Below are 17,776 nucleotides of genomic sequence, written 5' to 3' on the forward strand. Positions count from 1 at the left end.
GTTTGTTTTTGTGAAAAAGTTGCCAGTTTTAGAACAGTTAGCTAGATCTGTTTCCACAGCTTCCCCTTTTTTGATTCTACCCTTCACCACACAGTCCTTGGTCTTCCTACTTTCCATCTACTGGTTCTCCCAAGGTACTCCAGTTTACTTCTATTGTCCCAAAACATGACTGTTTGATTCATTGGTCTCTCTAAATTGCCCATGTGTGTGTGTACATCCTGAGTGTCTCTTTGTTGCCCTGTCATAGACGGGTGATATTCAGAATGTTCCCATTTCTCCTTTTCATTTTTGCCAACCACAGATATTTTACCTGAACAAGTTTCTGCAGAACAGCTGTAAAATGATGCTAATGGGGTTAGAAAACCTGCTCTGACAACGTGTTGCTGTGAATCTTCATAGCTTTGTCCAACAATGCACCCTGTCTGCTTCTCTAAAATTAAGGGGTAAAAGACTACAAGGGAAATCATCTCAGTGTCTGGATTCATTTTCAATTTTACAAAAAGTAGCTTAAAGTTGTATAGCATGTGAAAACATGCTGTTACTTTGAAAACAGCTTTTTGGCTGTGAGGCTCACTGGTGTCCAAATTGACTTAAGTCAGGGAATCCCATGCTGGTTGTAGAAAATGCCTTGAACAGATCTTCAATTGATCATACAAGTGTGTTGTATGGTCTGTGTTGTGACCCTTTGGACAAACAATCATTGATTGCACAATTTAGTTTATTTTCTTACATCTAGTTGGCTGACTTAATCCTCGTGCTTGGTTTGTGTTGTACATCAAATGTCATGATTTTGATCACATATTGGTGATGTCTTCTTGAAGGAGCAGTATTATGTATTTTCCAGGCACACAGTAGCAATTTATATCGAAAGATTTTAATCACGCCATCATTTGAAGCCTGAAGTACTCTTCCTAGCATCTGGCCAAGTTTTGCATCCATGTTATCTCTCTATGTAATTTCTTCGTATCTTTCAGCTGGATTCAAGAAGAAAGGCTTTAAACGTCCTTCATGTGGGTCATCAGGGTCAGATAGAAAACTCAACTCAGGTGGGGTTTTTTCTTAATAGAATCCTGTTGATCTTTAGATCTTTTTCTCAGCTCACTTCATAGAAGCTGCAGTAAATGCCATCTTTCATCTGCCTGAGCTGCAGGCCAGCTTTCTCAGTTATTTCAGGCTAAACAGGCCAATAATAATTGACAACAAAGAGAGAGAGAGAGAAAGAGAGAGAGAAGAAACTCTCTGTGCTCTCTAATGTCAATAGCTATCTGCTTGGCATAATTACCGGCAACAGTCCTGTCACAGATATGATTTAGAAGCTGGTAATAACGTACCTGACCTGGAGTCAGTTGACCGTGAGGTGCCGGGTTGATCAAAGGCTGCCTGTGCTTCGCTCCGTGACACGGATCCAGAGTTCAGCCAGAGGCTAGCTTTCAGAACCACCGGCGCTCCGTTCATCCGGGAACCGTCTACCTTTTACTAAAACAAATGCTTTACTCCTTACAACAGAAAACAATACTGCGACGCGAAGCAGGGAGAATGTGCTCTGTGGCCTATAAGCGACAACCGGCACCAGGTGTAATGAAGTCCGGCTGGAGGAGCTGCAGGGTCTGTTAACATTTAAACCTGCGGAGAGGTAGAAAGGACAAGTGAGCAGCTGTCGGGCAGACTCTTTCGTGTTTACTGTTCACAGACATGGAAGTGTTACTGTCGCTTCCTTTTGTATCACCGGCGTCACGTATTGGTGCGACACGAGTAATGATGGCAAATTCCAACTAACTCCAAAAATAAATTTCTATTTTCGCTCTTGGGCGATTCTTATGATGCCTGAAGAGCATGAAGGTTTTCCAAGATACTGTCAGGTTCACTACAAGGTATTTAGGGTGGTGTGAATTGTGCTAAAAATGCATTTTCAAATTCTAAACTTCTAACGTGATTGGATACAATTGTTACAATAACAACTGTATACTGTTTTCTTGAGCTGAAGGTTTCGATAAAGCTTCAAATGCAAGAGAACAGTCAGGTTTTGTCATTTAATGTTGAAGAAGCTGGAGGGAATTTCTTTATGGGAGTATAAACTGTGCCATACATCATCATAATGTGTATGCTGTAGAGCTAAACGCTTGAAACGGTGTTGGAAAGGAGCTCCCCAATCCCAATAAGCAATTGAAACTAAAAATAAGACTTTTAATTCTTATTCTACAACAATGTAATGCTTCAGGCCAACTACAATATTTATTTAATTCTTTGGAGACTTGAGATTTGACTTAGGAGTTGACTTACAATGACTTTATGCTTGTGTTGAACGCCGCAAACATCCGCGCAGACATTTTTAAGATATCATGATTAATAAATGTTTATAACAGTCTTTATACATCTGTTCATCAATGTGAGACTTTTTACGTCTACGGTACTTGACTGAAAATGGCAGAAACTCAGCCGAGCTTCAAGTCAAAACAGGAAAAACTTTGCTCACGGGTGACATCCACTCATTGAGCAAATATGGATTAGACTTTGTCAAAGAACTCTTAATATGGTCATGGCTTACAATGCGAGGCGGCTCACAACACGGAACCCCTCTGAATGGGCCTAAGGTGAAGCCATTGATGCGTTACATTTATCTTCTTTTGGTGTCCTTTCCCTTGGCATTGTCGTGAGATTGATGTTGACGGTAGTCGAATAATCCCCTCGCCCCCAGGTAGCTGAGTCCATCGTACCTTCAAACTGTCTACAGGCGAAGGAAGTTCAAGTGTGTCAGGTGGCTAATCCTTGTGACACCCGCGGACTTAATCTTATTTAGACAACACGGCAATTACCGAAGCACACTTGAGAAAGACGATACTGTGTCTCCCTGTCTGCTTCACTCACTGAGCTGCGCGGTTTGAGAGATAAATTGGGTGTCAGGCCTCAGAAAGCAGAGCTAATGACAGCTCTTTTCCAGAGCTCCAAACTCAAGCAGCAACAAGTCCTTCGCCTCTGCCTCATCTTCTGCGCCATGTGTCCCTTTGAAAATCAGACAGAACCCATTCTTTGCTTTGAGTGCCGCTCCAAAACTACTTGTAGACGCTTGTTAACACTTAAACCGCAAAATGTAAATAGCAGTTTATCTGCAAGGGACAGGGTTTGCTGAGAGTCTTTTTGTGAAAATGGGCTTGGATCTGGGTTATCTGCTGCTACGAATAAGTCAAAAAGAAATGTTGCTATGAAGCAAGAGCAGTGCTTTGGTGAGGTATGTCGAGCTCTGGCCGTAATGCCAAAAAGATGGAGAACTTTAAATCCGGCTTGATCAATATCAGCTGGGAGGATTAACCTGCTTACAGATGACAGCAAAGCACACATTTACAAATGGAAAACCAACTTTAAGGCTCGGGATTCTAAGATGATATACTTTTACATTTGTTAGTAGTGTGTTTTTGCTTTCTCTGAATACACACATTGCTTGGTGAATTTTAATTAGTGAACAATATGAAAGCAGCATCACAGACCTAAGTGATTACCATACACTCTCATATTATACATATTTGAATATTACCTAAACCACATAAAAATGCGGCTAAGTAGCAAAATGTTAATATAATTATAATTTGACAGGTAAATATAGTAAATGACAGATTTTTTTTTTTATGCTGTCGGTCAAAATGACGGAGAACAAAAAAATCTAGCTGACCTCTGATTTATACATATACAAAATTTAAGTAATTAAGTTGCAATTGTTCTTTTATGCTTAGCACATAAAATTTGCACACATTTAGATTTAACTTCAGACACACCTCAAATCACCAGCATTATTCATATTTATTCAACAGTGATCAAAAACAATGCATTTTATTACTAAAAAGGGTCTTGAAATTTTATTGCGACATAGGTTTCTGTGTAATCCACCCTAGTGCATAATCAATTAATTTTAAATGCAAGTTAGAGCGAAAAAATTACATTCAGATGTTGTTTACACTCTTACCACTAGATGGCAGCAACGTGCTTCCACATTGATTCTGAATGTGTGTGAGTTATGCAACAAATTGCATCTTAACTGCATCGAGACCAGACGCGGTTTGAGGTGAAGTAGTATAAAAGAGGTTAAATTGCTTATTTTCTAACTTCCTGTGGCAGCTGTCTGTGCTGCAATGCTAACTTTAGCTTGGATGCTTTGCAAACAAAATGGAGAAGTAGACATGGTCAAGTTAGCTGTGTTACTTTTTCTTTGCTAAAATCAGAACGGCCGCTAACAATATGCTGTTAAGCTGTTATACCCTTCAGCTACCACTAGGAGGCACTGACACCCCCCAAATTCCTGCACTGCATTTGCTACTACAGATATTTGCTTTGGAAGTTTGAAATGAAACCTTGGAATGATGTCATGCACGTCTTGAACGTGTCCACCATAACAACACAAGTCAATACCAAATGTTACCATAGTAACAAAAAGGGTCCAGTAATACAATACCAAAAGGTTTAATGAAATACAAACTGTCAAAAGTGCAGCATAATACTACTGTGTGGCAGATATATTGAATATTTAGGTTAGAGTTGTAGAAGTCCCACTTCAGAGAAAGTTCCTGGTGATTTTAACTTGTAAATTCTCACTTTTAACATAAATGTAGTTTTAATTGTCAGTTTTTCACAAAGGCTACTTAATGGAAAAATTTGAAATGAAACTGACCCATTTGCTCCAGCTCAGTCACACCATTTTTAAAAGGAGTGTTTCATTCATCGCTTCTTTTCCAAAATCAAACGTTCTTAGTTAACTGTATCTAGGCCATGTTAGCTATGTTAAATAATTGTAGCAGTGGTCCACATTTGTTCTCCGCTGACACAAATCCCTCCACCCCCAGCAGCACCACATGTTGTCATCTGGCTGAAATCGACCTTTGACCCGCCTCGACCCCTGTAGCATGTTGGTGATCAGGTCTGGGTGAAAGAGTGCGCCGAGGCTGGCTGCAGGAGGCTGAATCATGCAGCTTAGAACAGACAGACTGAGTTTTAAAGGAGCTACAGGCTAAAAGAGAGTAATAATTGGGTTATACAAACTGGAACATACATTTTGACCAATGATGTTCATGTCTGGAAAGAAGACAAGTATCTAGAGTAGATGTCCATCTCTGAGGGAAGGGAACGACTTCTTAAACACGTTCTAACATATTTCGTACCACTATTTAACTGCAGGCTGATTCAGTGACCTTACAGCAAGAAGGTCCTGGGTTCGAATCCCAGCCTGAGGTCTTTCTGCTTGGAGTTTGCATGTTCTCCCTGTGCAGGCATGGATTGTCTCCAGGTACTCTGGCTCTCCCCCCACAGACTAAGTTTATTAGTCTCTCTAAATTTCCATTAGGTATGAGTGTGTGTGGTTGTTTGTTCTGTGTTGCCCTGAGATATACTGGCAACCTAAATGAGCCAAATGAAAATCGGTTCCCTTAAATTCAAGTGTATCCGTTGACATTTACGGCACATTTCCGATTGTAAAGCTTTGATTGGCTGACTGAGATTATTGTTGTTTTTTGCCCCTAATATCAATCACATAAAAAGATCGGAAAAGCATTGGACATATGTGCGTGTCGTTGTCCTGCGTTTCTCAGCCTAATTGTCTATATTACGATCAGAAGCGACGTCACACTGAGTGAGAGAAAAACCAGTGGCTGTAAAAGTGCTTTTATCGCAAAATAGATAGAATTATGATGGAGGATTTTTTAAGCTAGCTTTATGTTTTTATTGGGAATTTGCACAATTAGCATTACCAAAACATTAGCTTTTTTGTGTATAGCCTCGAAAATGCCAATCCAGATGACAGTTCAATTTAATTCAAGTTTATTTAGTCAAAAACAAACGTCGTCTTGTATGATGGCTTTCTAGCCACAAACAAAAATTTGTCCTTAGCTAAAAAGGATAAAACACAGCAACCTACTGTTCAACCTTCCTGTTATCAGCTGACTGTCTTGTTCTCTCTCACTCTCTCGCAGCCTGAATGAGCTAAAGAAGTCTTGTTTAAAATGCAAATTCCTTCCAGATAGACTTCTTCATAATTGCTCTTAATTATACCAACAACTCTGAAAATGGCTACTTTAGGACCTTCTTCACTCCTTAGCAGTGTTTACCGCAAACAATATTAAAGCTAGGAAACCTGGTAGCACTTAGCCCGATGTGATCTTGAACTGATCAAGGAAAGACCAGAAGCTGATTTTTCAGTGAAATTTTTATGAACCTTATTACCTTGTCAAAAAATTATATAATTAAAAATATGTAACTTAAAATATCTAATATCCAGCTTTCGTTTGTCTAATTTTGGCATGCTCGTCTGTATTTTCTCAAATGTTAACAACGTGTGAACTGATTACTTTTAAATTGGATCTACAAAGTTAATTAAAAAAGGCAATTTTGTGGTAATAATACCAGGAACTCCAGCACTAAAACCTGCAGCTCCTCTGAGTCTCTATTGTGGAAAACATTCAAAAAGTCAAACTTGTTAATTGACTTTTCGTCCTTAAAGTCAAATAACTTGACTTTTTTTTCTTTTCTTTTTTATCGCGTTGATGCAATGGAAAGCCGGGAGGAGGCCAGTCAATTAAGAGGCAACAATAAGCGGTCACACACATAAGTCTGCGTGCGTTTGTGCTCATGCACGCATGTGGATATATGTTAGAGGGCAAAGTGAGTATAAGTGAATGAGAGAGAGAGAGACGGTGGTGGGGTGGGGGGGTTGGACCTTCTAACTCCACACAGATGTAAACCAAAGTCAGGGAGTTTCAGTCAAAGAGCCGGTCGGCCGAGCCGGACCGTCGAGCCCGGTGTGTGTGTGAATTCGTCTCTGGGTGCTGCGTCAGTTTCTTTCTTTCTTCCTTTCTTTTTAATTATCCCTCCTGCATGCTCACTCAGACAAAGAAGGGATGAGGGAGAGAGAAGAGCTCAAGCAAGCCAAGGAGCAGAGCGAGTTGCTCCTGTCCAGAATCCATGAGCTTGAGGAGGAGAACAATCAACTTCACAAGGAAAAGAATGAGGTGGTCACCAAATGCCAAGTCGTAAGTCTCCGCTGCATCGTTGTTGTTTTCTTCTCATTATTTCGAAACGATTTCCTGAGGTGGGATAAACTGACGATATTTTAGGACTCATTATTTGTGATTACGTCTAGATTTCTGCTTGATAAAGAGTTTTCGGCATGATCGTTGGAGCAGCTATTAGGAAGATAATGATACCCTGAGAGGGATGCTGCTGCTGCCATGGCAGTGGCCAAGAATGTCTTGACGCTGTGGTTGTTACCACTTGTTTTCACCATTTTCCATCACCTAATTGTGAGAGCAGGCAGAGAAAGTATTTTTCTAGCAGCAGTGCATTAAGGTGTCGTGCTGTTTCCTAAGCGTCGTTAGTTTGTGATTGTTTTATCTATGCTTTGCCACAATGTCAGTAGAAAAAAAAACCCCATCTGAGGTTCTTGTCTCACCATAAATGCTGTAAATGTAACTTAATCGCCCTAAAATACAGGGATCGGTAACACACTGTGTGTATTTATCTGACCGTACCTAAATACATTTGTATTTAGTGATGGTCTCCATGTAGTTAATGGAGGTTTTTGCATCCTCTTTGGGTGGCATTCTCTCTGAAAAGAAGGCAGAAGGTAAATGAAGTGCAGCAGCAGTGGTGCAAATCATCTGTTTTCCTTTAAGCCAACACGGCAACAACACTGAATCCATCAAACCTTGCTGAACAGAAGCTGTGGATGCACCTGAGATGATTCCATCTTTAGAAACATTTCAAGGATTGGAAAATCAACTAGAGCAGATCTAATGCAGAGTGAACAATTTAAAATAATTGAATTCAGATGTTCCAAACACTTTATTGTCAGCGTTGTACAAAATCAGAGGTGTAGTGTAACAAGTAAGCTGGTGAGATTTCCTCAGTTCTAACCATTCAATGCAAAGCATTGGTTGTGTTATAGCAGATTTTAAGCTATTGGGAACAATTGTGGCCTTCAGGTTAACTCAGGAATGTCACACTGAAGGTTTCCACGATCAACCTGCCGCATCCAAGTCTTAGATAAACTCGTATGCAAAGTGCTGGATGTTGAAGTGTAAACCACATCCCCACTGGACCCTGGAGGACGGTGTGTTCCCCCCAATGAACCAGTCTGGGATTGACAGTTTCCATTAGAATGGCACTGGTCTGCAGAGGTGTTTATAGTGTGGCGCAGGACTTTCCCCATTAGTTCAATTGAAAGGAACTCTAAGTGTCTCAGCACATAAAGACGTTTTGGACAACTTCATGCAAACAACTCTGAGGGGAACAGCTTGGGGGCGATGCCAACATGGCTGAACCAGTACACCAGTGGACTGGACTAGACATGGCACCTTTTGGATTCAAGTTCCCTTGGCAGCAAATATTGATTGTGTGCTTTTGTTTACACAGACCCAGTCAACCATGGCGCTCTGACTCGCATTCACAGTGACTTGTACCCCAGTGAACAGGTCGGTAGGCAATGTGTTGTTTTGCCAATCAAAACGGTGGAAAGGAGCTGCAACCAAACTCACATTCCCTCCCTCTCTTGATGCAAATAACATTTTAAAAGTTTGTGGTCACCACCTTTCCAGCGTCTGAGGTTTTCTAGTAGTCCAACTGTAGGTTGTAAAAAAAGGTTTTCGACTTTCATACTTTAGAAAAAAAAGAGTGAGAAGTTTGTGGATCTAAAGGCTCACATGCTAAGTTTTCTTTAGTCATACAACCTTTGAACAATCAGTGCTCTACAAATGATAAATAGGTTGGATTTCAGTTTTCAAGTGACTCAACAACTAAAGTAAAGATGTTCTTCTGTTTTCTGTTTTTGTTGAATATTCACAGATTTAACATTTTGCAGATTTTTCCATGGACTGAAGCTTCAGTATGTTTGTGGGAAGCCTAGCATGTCTGAAATATTCAAGTGAAATGCGGCTGAGAAAGCTGAAATAAGTAGCACAACGCTACTTCCCTCAATATTGGCTAGTATTTGCACGATTAATTTTCCTTGGGACTGATTGGCTGAACGCCCCAAAAGCAGAGATAAGGAAGACTGTAAACGTTTGCTGCTGTGGCAGTGCTAAGGGGATTTTCACAGTGCGTATTGAGGTACATTTAGTTTTTCATGTATTAAAATCAACAGTTATGTTTTTTTTTAGAGGAGGTCTCAAGTATTTGGAGATTTAAATTATTTTCTGGAAGCAGCTGTCCCTAATGTGTTTCTAACGAGTCTGAACCAAGCATAGAAAATCAATCATTCTGTTCAAAATAAAAATACTTAACTCTGTAGATTATTTGCTCTTCCAAAATGAAGCCCTAAGATCATTTTCATAATAAAAGTCTCAATTTCTGAAAGTACAGATCGCTGTCGGGGTATGATTAACTAAACCAATGACCAATTGAAAATCTTTCTTTGTCAACACTTGAAAATAAACGTCATATTCTTTTCAAAATAAATAAACTGAGGATCCACACTTTAACTGGTCCATACCAAGAAAAATAAAATGATGTAACTTCAGTGTTATGTCATATTTAAAATGTATGCTATTCATTGACATATTGGTTCAATGCAGTGGATCAAACAATTTAATATTCTCAGTAGACTTTTTCATAAACTATTATTATTTCTATTGTTATTACTATTATTATTGTAGTATTTTTATTTATCCTGATCTCGTTATAAACTCTTACCGTATAAATAAATAGGTTTTTTTTCCCAAAATCTAGACACAATCAGTGTCTAGATTTTGTCATTTTTGATGTAAACTCTAAATAAAAATTTTTTTCCTTGTCTGTCACATAAAATATCCAGGAATTTGTGCTTGTAATTTGACTAAATAAATAAATAAAATTGAGGGTTACAAATACTTTTCATGATCAGCATAACCTGCATTCTTTTTATTTATTTTTTTGTTGACAAATTGGGCCGAACTATTCAAAGAGAAAAGCATCCAGACAAATTAAAAATCCTTACTTCTTTTTTTTATACGAAGGGCAATATTGTTAAAGATTTAGAGACTGAAAAGCTATTAAAACTTTATTTATTAGGAAAATAACGAGTGTGTCTCCAGAGAGTGATGGGACAGCAGTCCGTCTGAGTGCGACAGAGCGGATTTCGTTGGGGTGTACAAGATTTAGTGTGAAAGCATGGATGAGCTGCGCTGCTGCCAGTGTTTGTGGAAAAGGCTCCCGGCCCTCCAGCTGAATTGCTTAGCAGACGTCGATTTAAGACACCATCAGCTGCATCAAGGAGCTGGGTCTCTGGTTTGGGATTTTACTTCTGTCTGGGTTTGACAACCGGCTCTTCTCTGTCTTTAATATGTACATATAAAAAAACACAAATTCTAGACAATGTCTGTGAAGACAATTTGTTCATTAAGTCACGGTTGGTTCATCTGCAACGGACAGAAATTGTTTGGTTTTTTTCCCCCAGAAATGTAAGCTTTTTCTATTGCAACCAACCAGGTGTGCGCTGGCTCCCAGCATGTTTTTCCTCTCTGCTTAGATTAGCCAGCCGTAAATAATGACATTAATCTGTGGAGGAGACAGATCAGCCAGCATAATTCACATCACGCAGCCCTCCGATCTGACTGACTGCAGTGAGAAATGTGACCCCATGTCAGAGCTATTTAGTGCCGCTGTGGTGTGTAAGGAAGCCTTCCAGTTTTCCATTGGAAATCTATCCTGTTCTTCATTAGTCTTCGCCCGCAGAAGCTGCAGGGACACCTCAGACATTTTTCATCTGAAACAGGAGAAATTCCTGCCTGCTGATCAACCTTGATGTGCGTGTGCCCTGTTAGGTCAGCGCCGCGCAGACATACTCGACGTTCCTTTGATTTGTTTTTTCGCAGGTGTGCTAAATGTACGAGCTAACTCCCGGAAACTCAAAGTAGATATTTCTCCTTTCAAGCACCTGTATGTCTGAGGCTTTCCCCCAGACCTCTGTGAGAAGCCTCTGGTAGCTGGTCCGGCTATAAAAAGGACTAAAGCTAACACAGCGAGGTAAAAAAGAAACCAGGTGTCAACATGCCAAGGCGGTAGTTCAACGTCATGTCAGCATAATAGTTTCCAATCACTTTGGAAGAATCAGCCTCCTGTTCTTATGAGTGGCTCTAGTGAAAAACGTGTATGTCTAAGCGGTCAACGTTTCTTTAACTGAGCAAAACATGGTAGGATTAGGGTTGTAGTTGTCTTTGAGGCCCAAATGGCACACATTCCAGAATCTACCCCAGAAAACCCGTTGACAGGGTAGTTCACCAGTGGCCCACTGTGTTTTTGTGTTAAAAAACACTGTAAAAGTTACAAACGTCCGAGGTGCGTGGGCAGCTACAGGGACGATGCGGCTGTGCCCAGTTCAACTCGTCAACTATAAACAGCTTAATCTGTCCTGACCATCACTGTTACTGGTGTGTAAAAACCCTATTTAAAATAAACAAATAACACAGCCTGGTAATCCTGAATATACCCAAGTGAAAGGTGATGTCAAGACCTTAGGTGTAACAGACCAGCTAAGGCATTAGCCATTGGTTTCAATGGTAAAAAAACCGGCTTTAAAAATGTGTAGAAGGTAGAATCTTAAGTATTTGTATGTGCTACCATTTTATATCTTCATTGTCATTGTGTAAACAAAGTCAGCCTCGGTTGTTTGTGTGATAATGGGGTTTAGTCACTTTCACCAAGCTCTGCTATATTGTCGAATGAAGGCAACCGACAGCTAACCCAACGTTAGCCTCCGGGTTCATCACTCATCTGCTGTGAGGACGTTGAAAGGCTACAAGCAGTTAAATTCCAGGCTTTCTGCTTCATGGAGACAATATTTCAAAGTCCTGACACACTACACGAATATGGGCTGGATGAGGCGCCGCTGAGCCAAACGTAGTAATTAAACGCATAACGGGGGCTTCGCTCTGAGGACGTCGTCTCTACCATGTAATTCTGTAATGAACAGGTAGTGGGATTTTCTGATTAATGAATGACTACGGCTGAAAGACTGTCACGCATGCTACAAGGAAAATGGACTCGGTGTCTCTTGCCTTTCAGGCTCGCAGACTCGACTTGGGCGCATTCTTTCACATGATTTATTGCCAAGCTGCATGTCAGATATGTTGGTGTTGGACATGAGGGCTTCTTTCTGGGCCTGACCAAGAACGGAGTCTTTAGACGTAGTGGGAGTAAAGGACAAGAGCATAGGCCACATAATTGCAGAAAGCAAAATGCATTCTTAGAAAAGCATTTTTGTTTCTATTGTTTGGTCCCGTTGGGTTGCACAAAGGTTCTCTTGGACTTGGCAGCATCTGTAGATTCATTCATTTGAGCAAGGTGAGATTTTTCTGCATCCGGAGGCTGTTGGTTGAATTTTTTTAACCCCCGTTAAGCATTTTACGCTCTGCTTCACACTTAATAGCTTTTATTTCTTTGATCCGGCCTGAGCAAACCTCATACGTTTACTAGAAATTGTCGGGCCTACAGCAGCATTCCTCTTCACCTCATGATCCTGGCTGATGTTGACGTAGACAGAGAAACGCTTGGTCTAGTTTTTGAGAGTCTCTGTGACTTCATACAAAAAAAAAAAAAAGCAGCCACGCTTGGGTTGAGGCACAATACGCCTTGTTGTTCTTGCTAAGATGAAGGCCGTGGCATTGTGGGTGACTGTGTGGGCGTGTGCCCAGAAGACATTTATGTCAATTATAACCGGGGGAAGAAGAGAAAAATGCATTCTTACTCTGCATCTGTATTCTGCTCTTGTTCCTGGCATTTACGGTGAGTGCAGAGTTTCTGTGGCCACATAGCTCAACTACTGGCTTTTCCTCTGACCTGCCACTCCCATTCGGAGGGATACCTGCGGACCACCACCCCTTCTTCCTCCCTCCCTTCCCAGCAAGCCGTAGAAAGCCACCTGTTTGTGGAGGAGGAGACTAGAAGGAGACAGAGGGAGGCACAATGCAGTGAAACACTGTAATGGTGTACTGCACAAAGGCTACTTTCAGTGGAGAACCGACGACGGGATGCAGAAAGAGGTCGAGATTTCAGTTCATTCTGAAACGAAACGCAAACGTTCGATTTTGAGGTAAATAAGAAGAAGGGGATCAAGGCAAAGACAGAGGAGCAACTCAAGGGACTGAAAGTGATCCAACTGAAACCCACCTGGAAGACCCAGAGCAGCTGCACACAAGTCAGCGGGAGGAGGAGAGAAAGTGATTCTGTCAGACAAGTTCCAGCACCCTAGAAAGGGCAAAATCTACCAAAAACGGACTTGATACCCCGTGACTGTTTGCTGAGATGATGTCTACAGGGAAAAGTAAGAGATGCCACTCTCTCCTTAATGACTTTGAGAAAACTAATGGGACCAAAGTAGAACATGGAGCGGAACCAGAATCTGATGACCTGGACTGGGACGGCTACAGCACCACCCTGGAGCACAGACTGGCAGCTGTGGGTATCAGACACAACATTATGGATTGTTGAGAATACCTGGAATATGAACTTGGTCAAAGGAATTATTACGATAGAAAAAGAAGGAATTTTAAGTTTTAAAGTTTTAGTATGATGGAAAATCGACCACATGCTGTGATGTAATTTGCTCATCATAAACATATTTGATTCTTTCATGCATGTTTGAGAAATCATTTAATTTCCCGCAGCAACCGTTCGGTTGTGTAAAAACACCTGGGTGGACATAGCTCCGCCTTTGAGACTCAGCTCCTCCTTGGAGCTGCAGTTTCTAAGAAGCAGCTGGACTGACTCGGAAAAGGGACTGAATGCACATTGGAATCAGCGAAATTCAGAAATTTGGAGAGGCGAAGGCAGAGATTTAATTTCTGATTACACTGTCAGTATTCTAGAACGAACGCACAGCTCAGAAAATTTAGGAAATATGAAAACCATTTTTAATTGTTCAATATTGTTTAGAAATTTCCCCTCTGTTCATTTGATGGGCTTACTGCATGTTTAATTTAATAACTAAAAGAAAAAATACAATAAATTTACTTTTGAAAAAGGAGCATCAAATAGATCTTTGCTTCAGACTTGACCGTTTTTGTCCATGTGGCAAAAGGTTTGGACATCTCTGCACGATAGTAGAATCCATCAAAACTTGTGGTTCTAAAGCTCATTCTACACACGTCGACAGTAATGACAGGCCCATAATGACCCCGGTTCAGTAGAGTACGTTTTCACTTCTCACATCTGGACCCTTTCACCCATATGGCAGCTGGTGTTCAGAAAAACTCGCTGATCCGGTCAGATCTGGCGGCCATTGTCCTGCCTTTTACCTTTTTAACAAAGGGAAGTTTTCTTCTGACTTGAACGTGGATATGTTTTGTCTTGTGGCATAACCTGCGGTGAGAGCTTTGTCTGAAATAAATCTGTTGCTGTTTGCCCGACTCTCCTTTATTTCCCTAATCCTCTCATATCAACCGTTAATCTCTTGTGCTTGTTATTAATTGAGACATTTATTTTTTCTTCCCATGGACCTCCCTCGTTCTCCTCAACCTGTTCATCAGCTTTTAGGGCTTTTGTGGAACAAAGAAATGTTACAAAGACAGTAGAGAGTGGACAACGACTTCATACAAAATCGCGCTGTACGGTTCCCAGCCTGAATCGATGTTTGTCCGGCTTTAGGAGCAGGAGAACGTCCAGGTGTCCGAGCAGCGCTGCGCCCAGCTGGAGGAGGCCCAGCGGGAGCTGGAGCGGCAGCTGTCGGACCTTTCGGACCGCCTGGAGGAGGAGGAGGCCTGCTCGGCAACGCTGGTCCTCCACCGGGACAGGCTGGAGGCGGAGTGCGGCAGCCTCCGACGAGACCTGGACGACCTGGAGAGCGCTCTGACCGCGGCCGAACAGGACAAACAGGTAGAGCGTCAGCGCCAAAAGTTTTTTTTTTTTTCCACCTATAATACTGTTTAGGAATCAATTAGTGGTATTAGTGATGACAAATAATCTTGTATTTACTTAAAGTTGCAGGATTACATTTAGCCGTGAGTAGCTGATGTTGATCAACAGCACTAAGACCCGCCTCCTGGCTCTGATTGGTTGTTTTTGGTCGGAGCTGTGCAACCCAGGGAGGAGGAGGACGAAGAATATTGATCTTTTTAAAGGTTACCTGTTTCATATTAAACTGTCACTACATGGTGACAATTTTAACTGATATGTAAAAAAAAAAAATTAAAGTTACATACTGTAGTTTTAAATAATATTAAAAACAAAAACCGGCAGATCCTAAATCCATTTTCTCATATTTTGCTGCCTAAAATCCTCATTCTTGACATTTCGAATATTAATAATGAATCACCTCTGGTTTTTCCAAGTTATTTTAAGAATAAACGTCATTTTAAAAAAAACACAACTTTACGACACCAAAGGAGCCTTTTGAAGTAGTTTTTTATAAAGCAGGATCTGCACCGCCTCAGTTTATCTGACGGACCAAGACGGAGCATCATTTTTAAACAAATAACTCAAGTACAACACAAATAATACATGGTTTTCTAAACTTTGTGTAGAAAAAAAATCTGGCGCTCGTATGTTTTGAGTCCTCTAGGAGCAGCGACTCTGGAGGAGCTGCAGAGTTTCACTGCCTCAAACGGAAACGCAGTTATGCTTTTTCACAAATCACCAAATGTATGTAAATCTACAGAATATCTGAAGAAACTTTCAAACAGCTCTTAAGAAATTTTGAGGTTTTTTTGTTAGTTTTTTTTTGTGTGTAATCCAAGTAAAGGTTTTCCTATTGCTTATTGAGATGTCTGATTAACAATAAAACGTAAATAAATTCAAGTAATCATTTCAAAACTGATACTCCTTTTCTCAGCGTTTTATTGTCTTCCAAGAAACACATCTCACTATTCATTAGAAAGAATATAACTGGCTGAATCAATATCATTTTAAATCTAAATGTGATTAATTTTGGATGGAAAACATCGGTGAAGCCCAGCCGACGCACTAAATGCCAACAAAACACATTAAAGTTTGCGACCGATGCATGTCGGGTATGGAAAACATTTGCGAGGCATAAACTCCAAGGAGAAAACACACAAGACGAAACACAAACTCGCTCAAACAACTTCACCGCAAGAGACGCAAAGATCCTCAAACGTATAACTTCACACGACCACATGTTTGACCACATGTTGGGCTTTTTATTAACAAATGCGCTGCAGATATTCATGCCACAGTCTGTCCCTCTTTAACCTACAGCTGTGCTGTTATTTCAGATCACGATAACTTTCCTCGAAGTTGGCGAGTTTCAAAAGGCTGTAACCAAATCCTGTCTCCTGTGCTCAGGCGCTGATGCCATTGGCTCCTCTGCCATCTCCGTTACGGCACTCTCACCGAAGCCTTAATCTGTTTATTTGCGGCGTGTTAAGGGATTAAGATGCTGTCATTTGTTCGGGTGTGCCGGTGCGCTCTCAAACTGTGCATGAACAGTGGTCGGAGTGGAGCTGCTGGGGCGCACGGGAATCTACTTAGATTAGTTCAGTTCTGGGTTTAAGAACACTTTTTTCTTCTTAGAGCTGTGAGGCTTACCAAAATTATTTCTGTTTGCTGTGAAAAGGAAAAGCTTATCCTGACTTAATCTCAGAGATTATTTCATGCAGCATCTGTAATCATCTGTGAATCACTTAAATCTGATGTAGTAATGGGCGATATGGACAAGTTTTATCACGATAATTTGTGGTAATATTGTGATACAAACTATTTATTTCTTCGTTTTTAGTTTTCAGTTTGACTGTGGCTGAATTGCACAGCAACTATAGCTGCAAAACAAGCTTCCTCAGGACACCAGTCACGCAAAGAAGTGTGATTTGTCTCGCTAAGATACACACAGTTACTGCATTTAATTGTATTTTCAAATGTATTGATATGGATCGATACTCTTGTGAAACAAACATTAATGAAAATAATCCAGACAACAGGGACAGTATTTTTTGTTTGTTTTAAACATTATTTGTAATTTATCGTGAACGCAAATAAATCAAAATTCTGACCATGGCGAGAAATTTGTCGTACTAAATTAAAAGCGATGCAATTTTTATTTATTGCTGAATGTGTTTGATCCAGTTGGGAGAAAGATCAAACGCTTCTGTTTTACAGATAATGGTAAAACATATCGCCTCTTTACCAGTATTTACCTCAGCCTATATGTGTGTCAGCCAGAATTAGTGTCTAATCCTCCGAGAGGAAACGCTGACGTCTGTTCGAAAAACGCCAAAACCCTGGAGATCGCTTTCTCTGATGAAACGGGACACTTACCGGTTTTACACTTCAGCATTTGTCATTTTGTTCGTAGCTGTCAGAGGGCGAGGTGAGGAAGCTGACCGAGCAGCTGCTGCAGAGGGACGAAGCCGTACAGAAGCTCCAGAGGGAGAAGGAGCATTTGGTGGAGCTTAGCCAGGTGAGGATTGAGGAGACGCCTTTTATGTTGTGTATCAGGTGTTGTCATATCGTTCAGCTCTTGTGGATTCAAGAAATATTTTACCCTCAGTGACAGTCCCTGAGACTGATGCCTCCAGATCGGCCATAATGTCCACAGAAATGTTTTTGAGACCTTCAGTAAAAATGTCTTGTTTTCAAAGGTCTTGGCCATGGTTGTTTAATTAGTTTCTAGCTCTGGTATAGTCTGACATTTCAACAAGTAACTGGCTCTAAACACTCGCCATTCTGGTTCATCGTGGATCAGACAACTCTTAACATCCATCAAAAACACAAACTGAACTACAAACTGAAACCGTTCTTCAGGTCAGCCCTGGGAAAACGACCCAACGCCGTCCTCAGAACCAAGTTCTAAGAACCTGGCACTCTCAGGTCTGCT

At 40.9% G+C, this 17,776-nt stretch overlaps 1 protein-coding gene across 3 annotated transcripts in view; it reads left to right on the plus strand.

Annotated features, from left to right (window-relative positions):
* The window catches only part of LOC129377460 (myosin-16), a 43,035-nt gene that overhangs the window by 1,026 nt on the left and 24,233 nt on the right, over positions 1-17,776 (plus strand). Inside the window, exons 1-4 of one of the 3 annotated variants that reach the window (XM_055057411.1) lie at positions 6,705-6,776; positions 6,865-7,007; positions 14,593-14,820; positions 17,255-17,359. In XM_055057411.1, the coding sequence (XP_054913386.1) occupies positions 6,876-7,007; positions 14,593-14,820; positions 17,255-17,359 (465 nt within the window). In that variant the 5' untranslated portion in view covers positions 6,705-6,776; positions 6,865-6,875. Of the gene's footprint in view, positions 1-6,704; positions 6,777-6,864; positions 7,008-12,632; positions 13,405-14,592; positions 14,821-17,254; positions 17,360-17,776 lie in introns of those variants that run through there. The other 2 variants (XM_055057410.1, XM_055057412.1) reach the window with 2 other exon arrangements.

This window comes from Poeciliopsis prolifica, unplaced genomic scaffold, assembly GCF_027474105.1.
Source record: "Poeciliopsis prolifica strain line A6 unplaced genomic scaffold, Auburn_PproV2 SCAFFOLD048, whole genome shotgun sequence".
In the NCBI taxonomy this organism is placed as follows: Eukaryota; Metazoa; Chordata; class Actinopteri; order Cyprinodontiformes; family Poeciliidae; genus Poeciliopsis; species Poeciliopsis prolifica.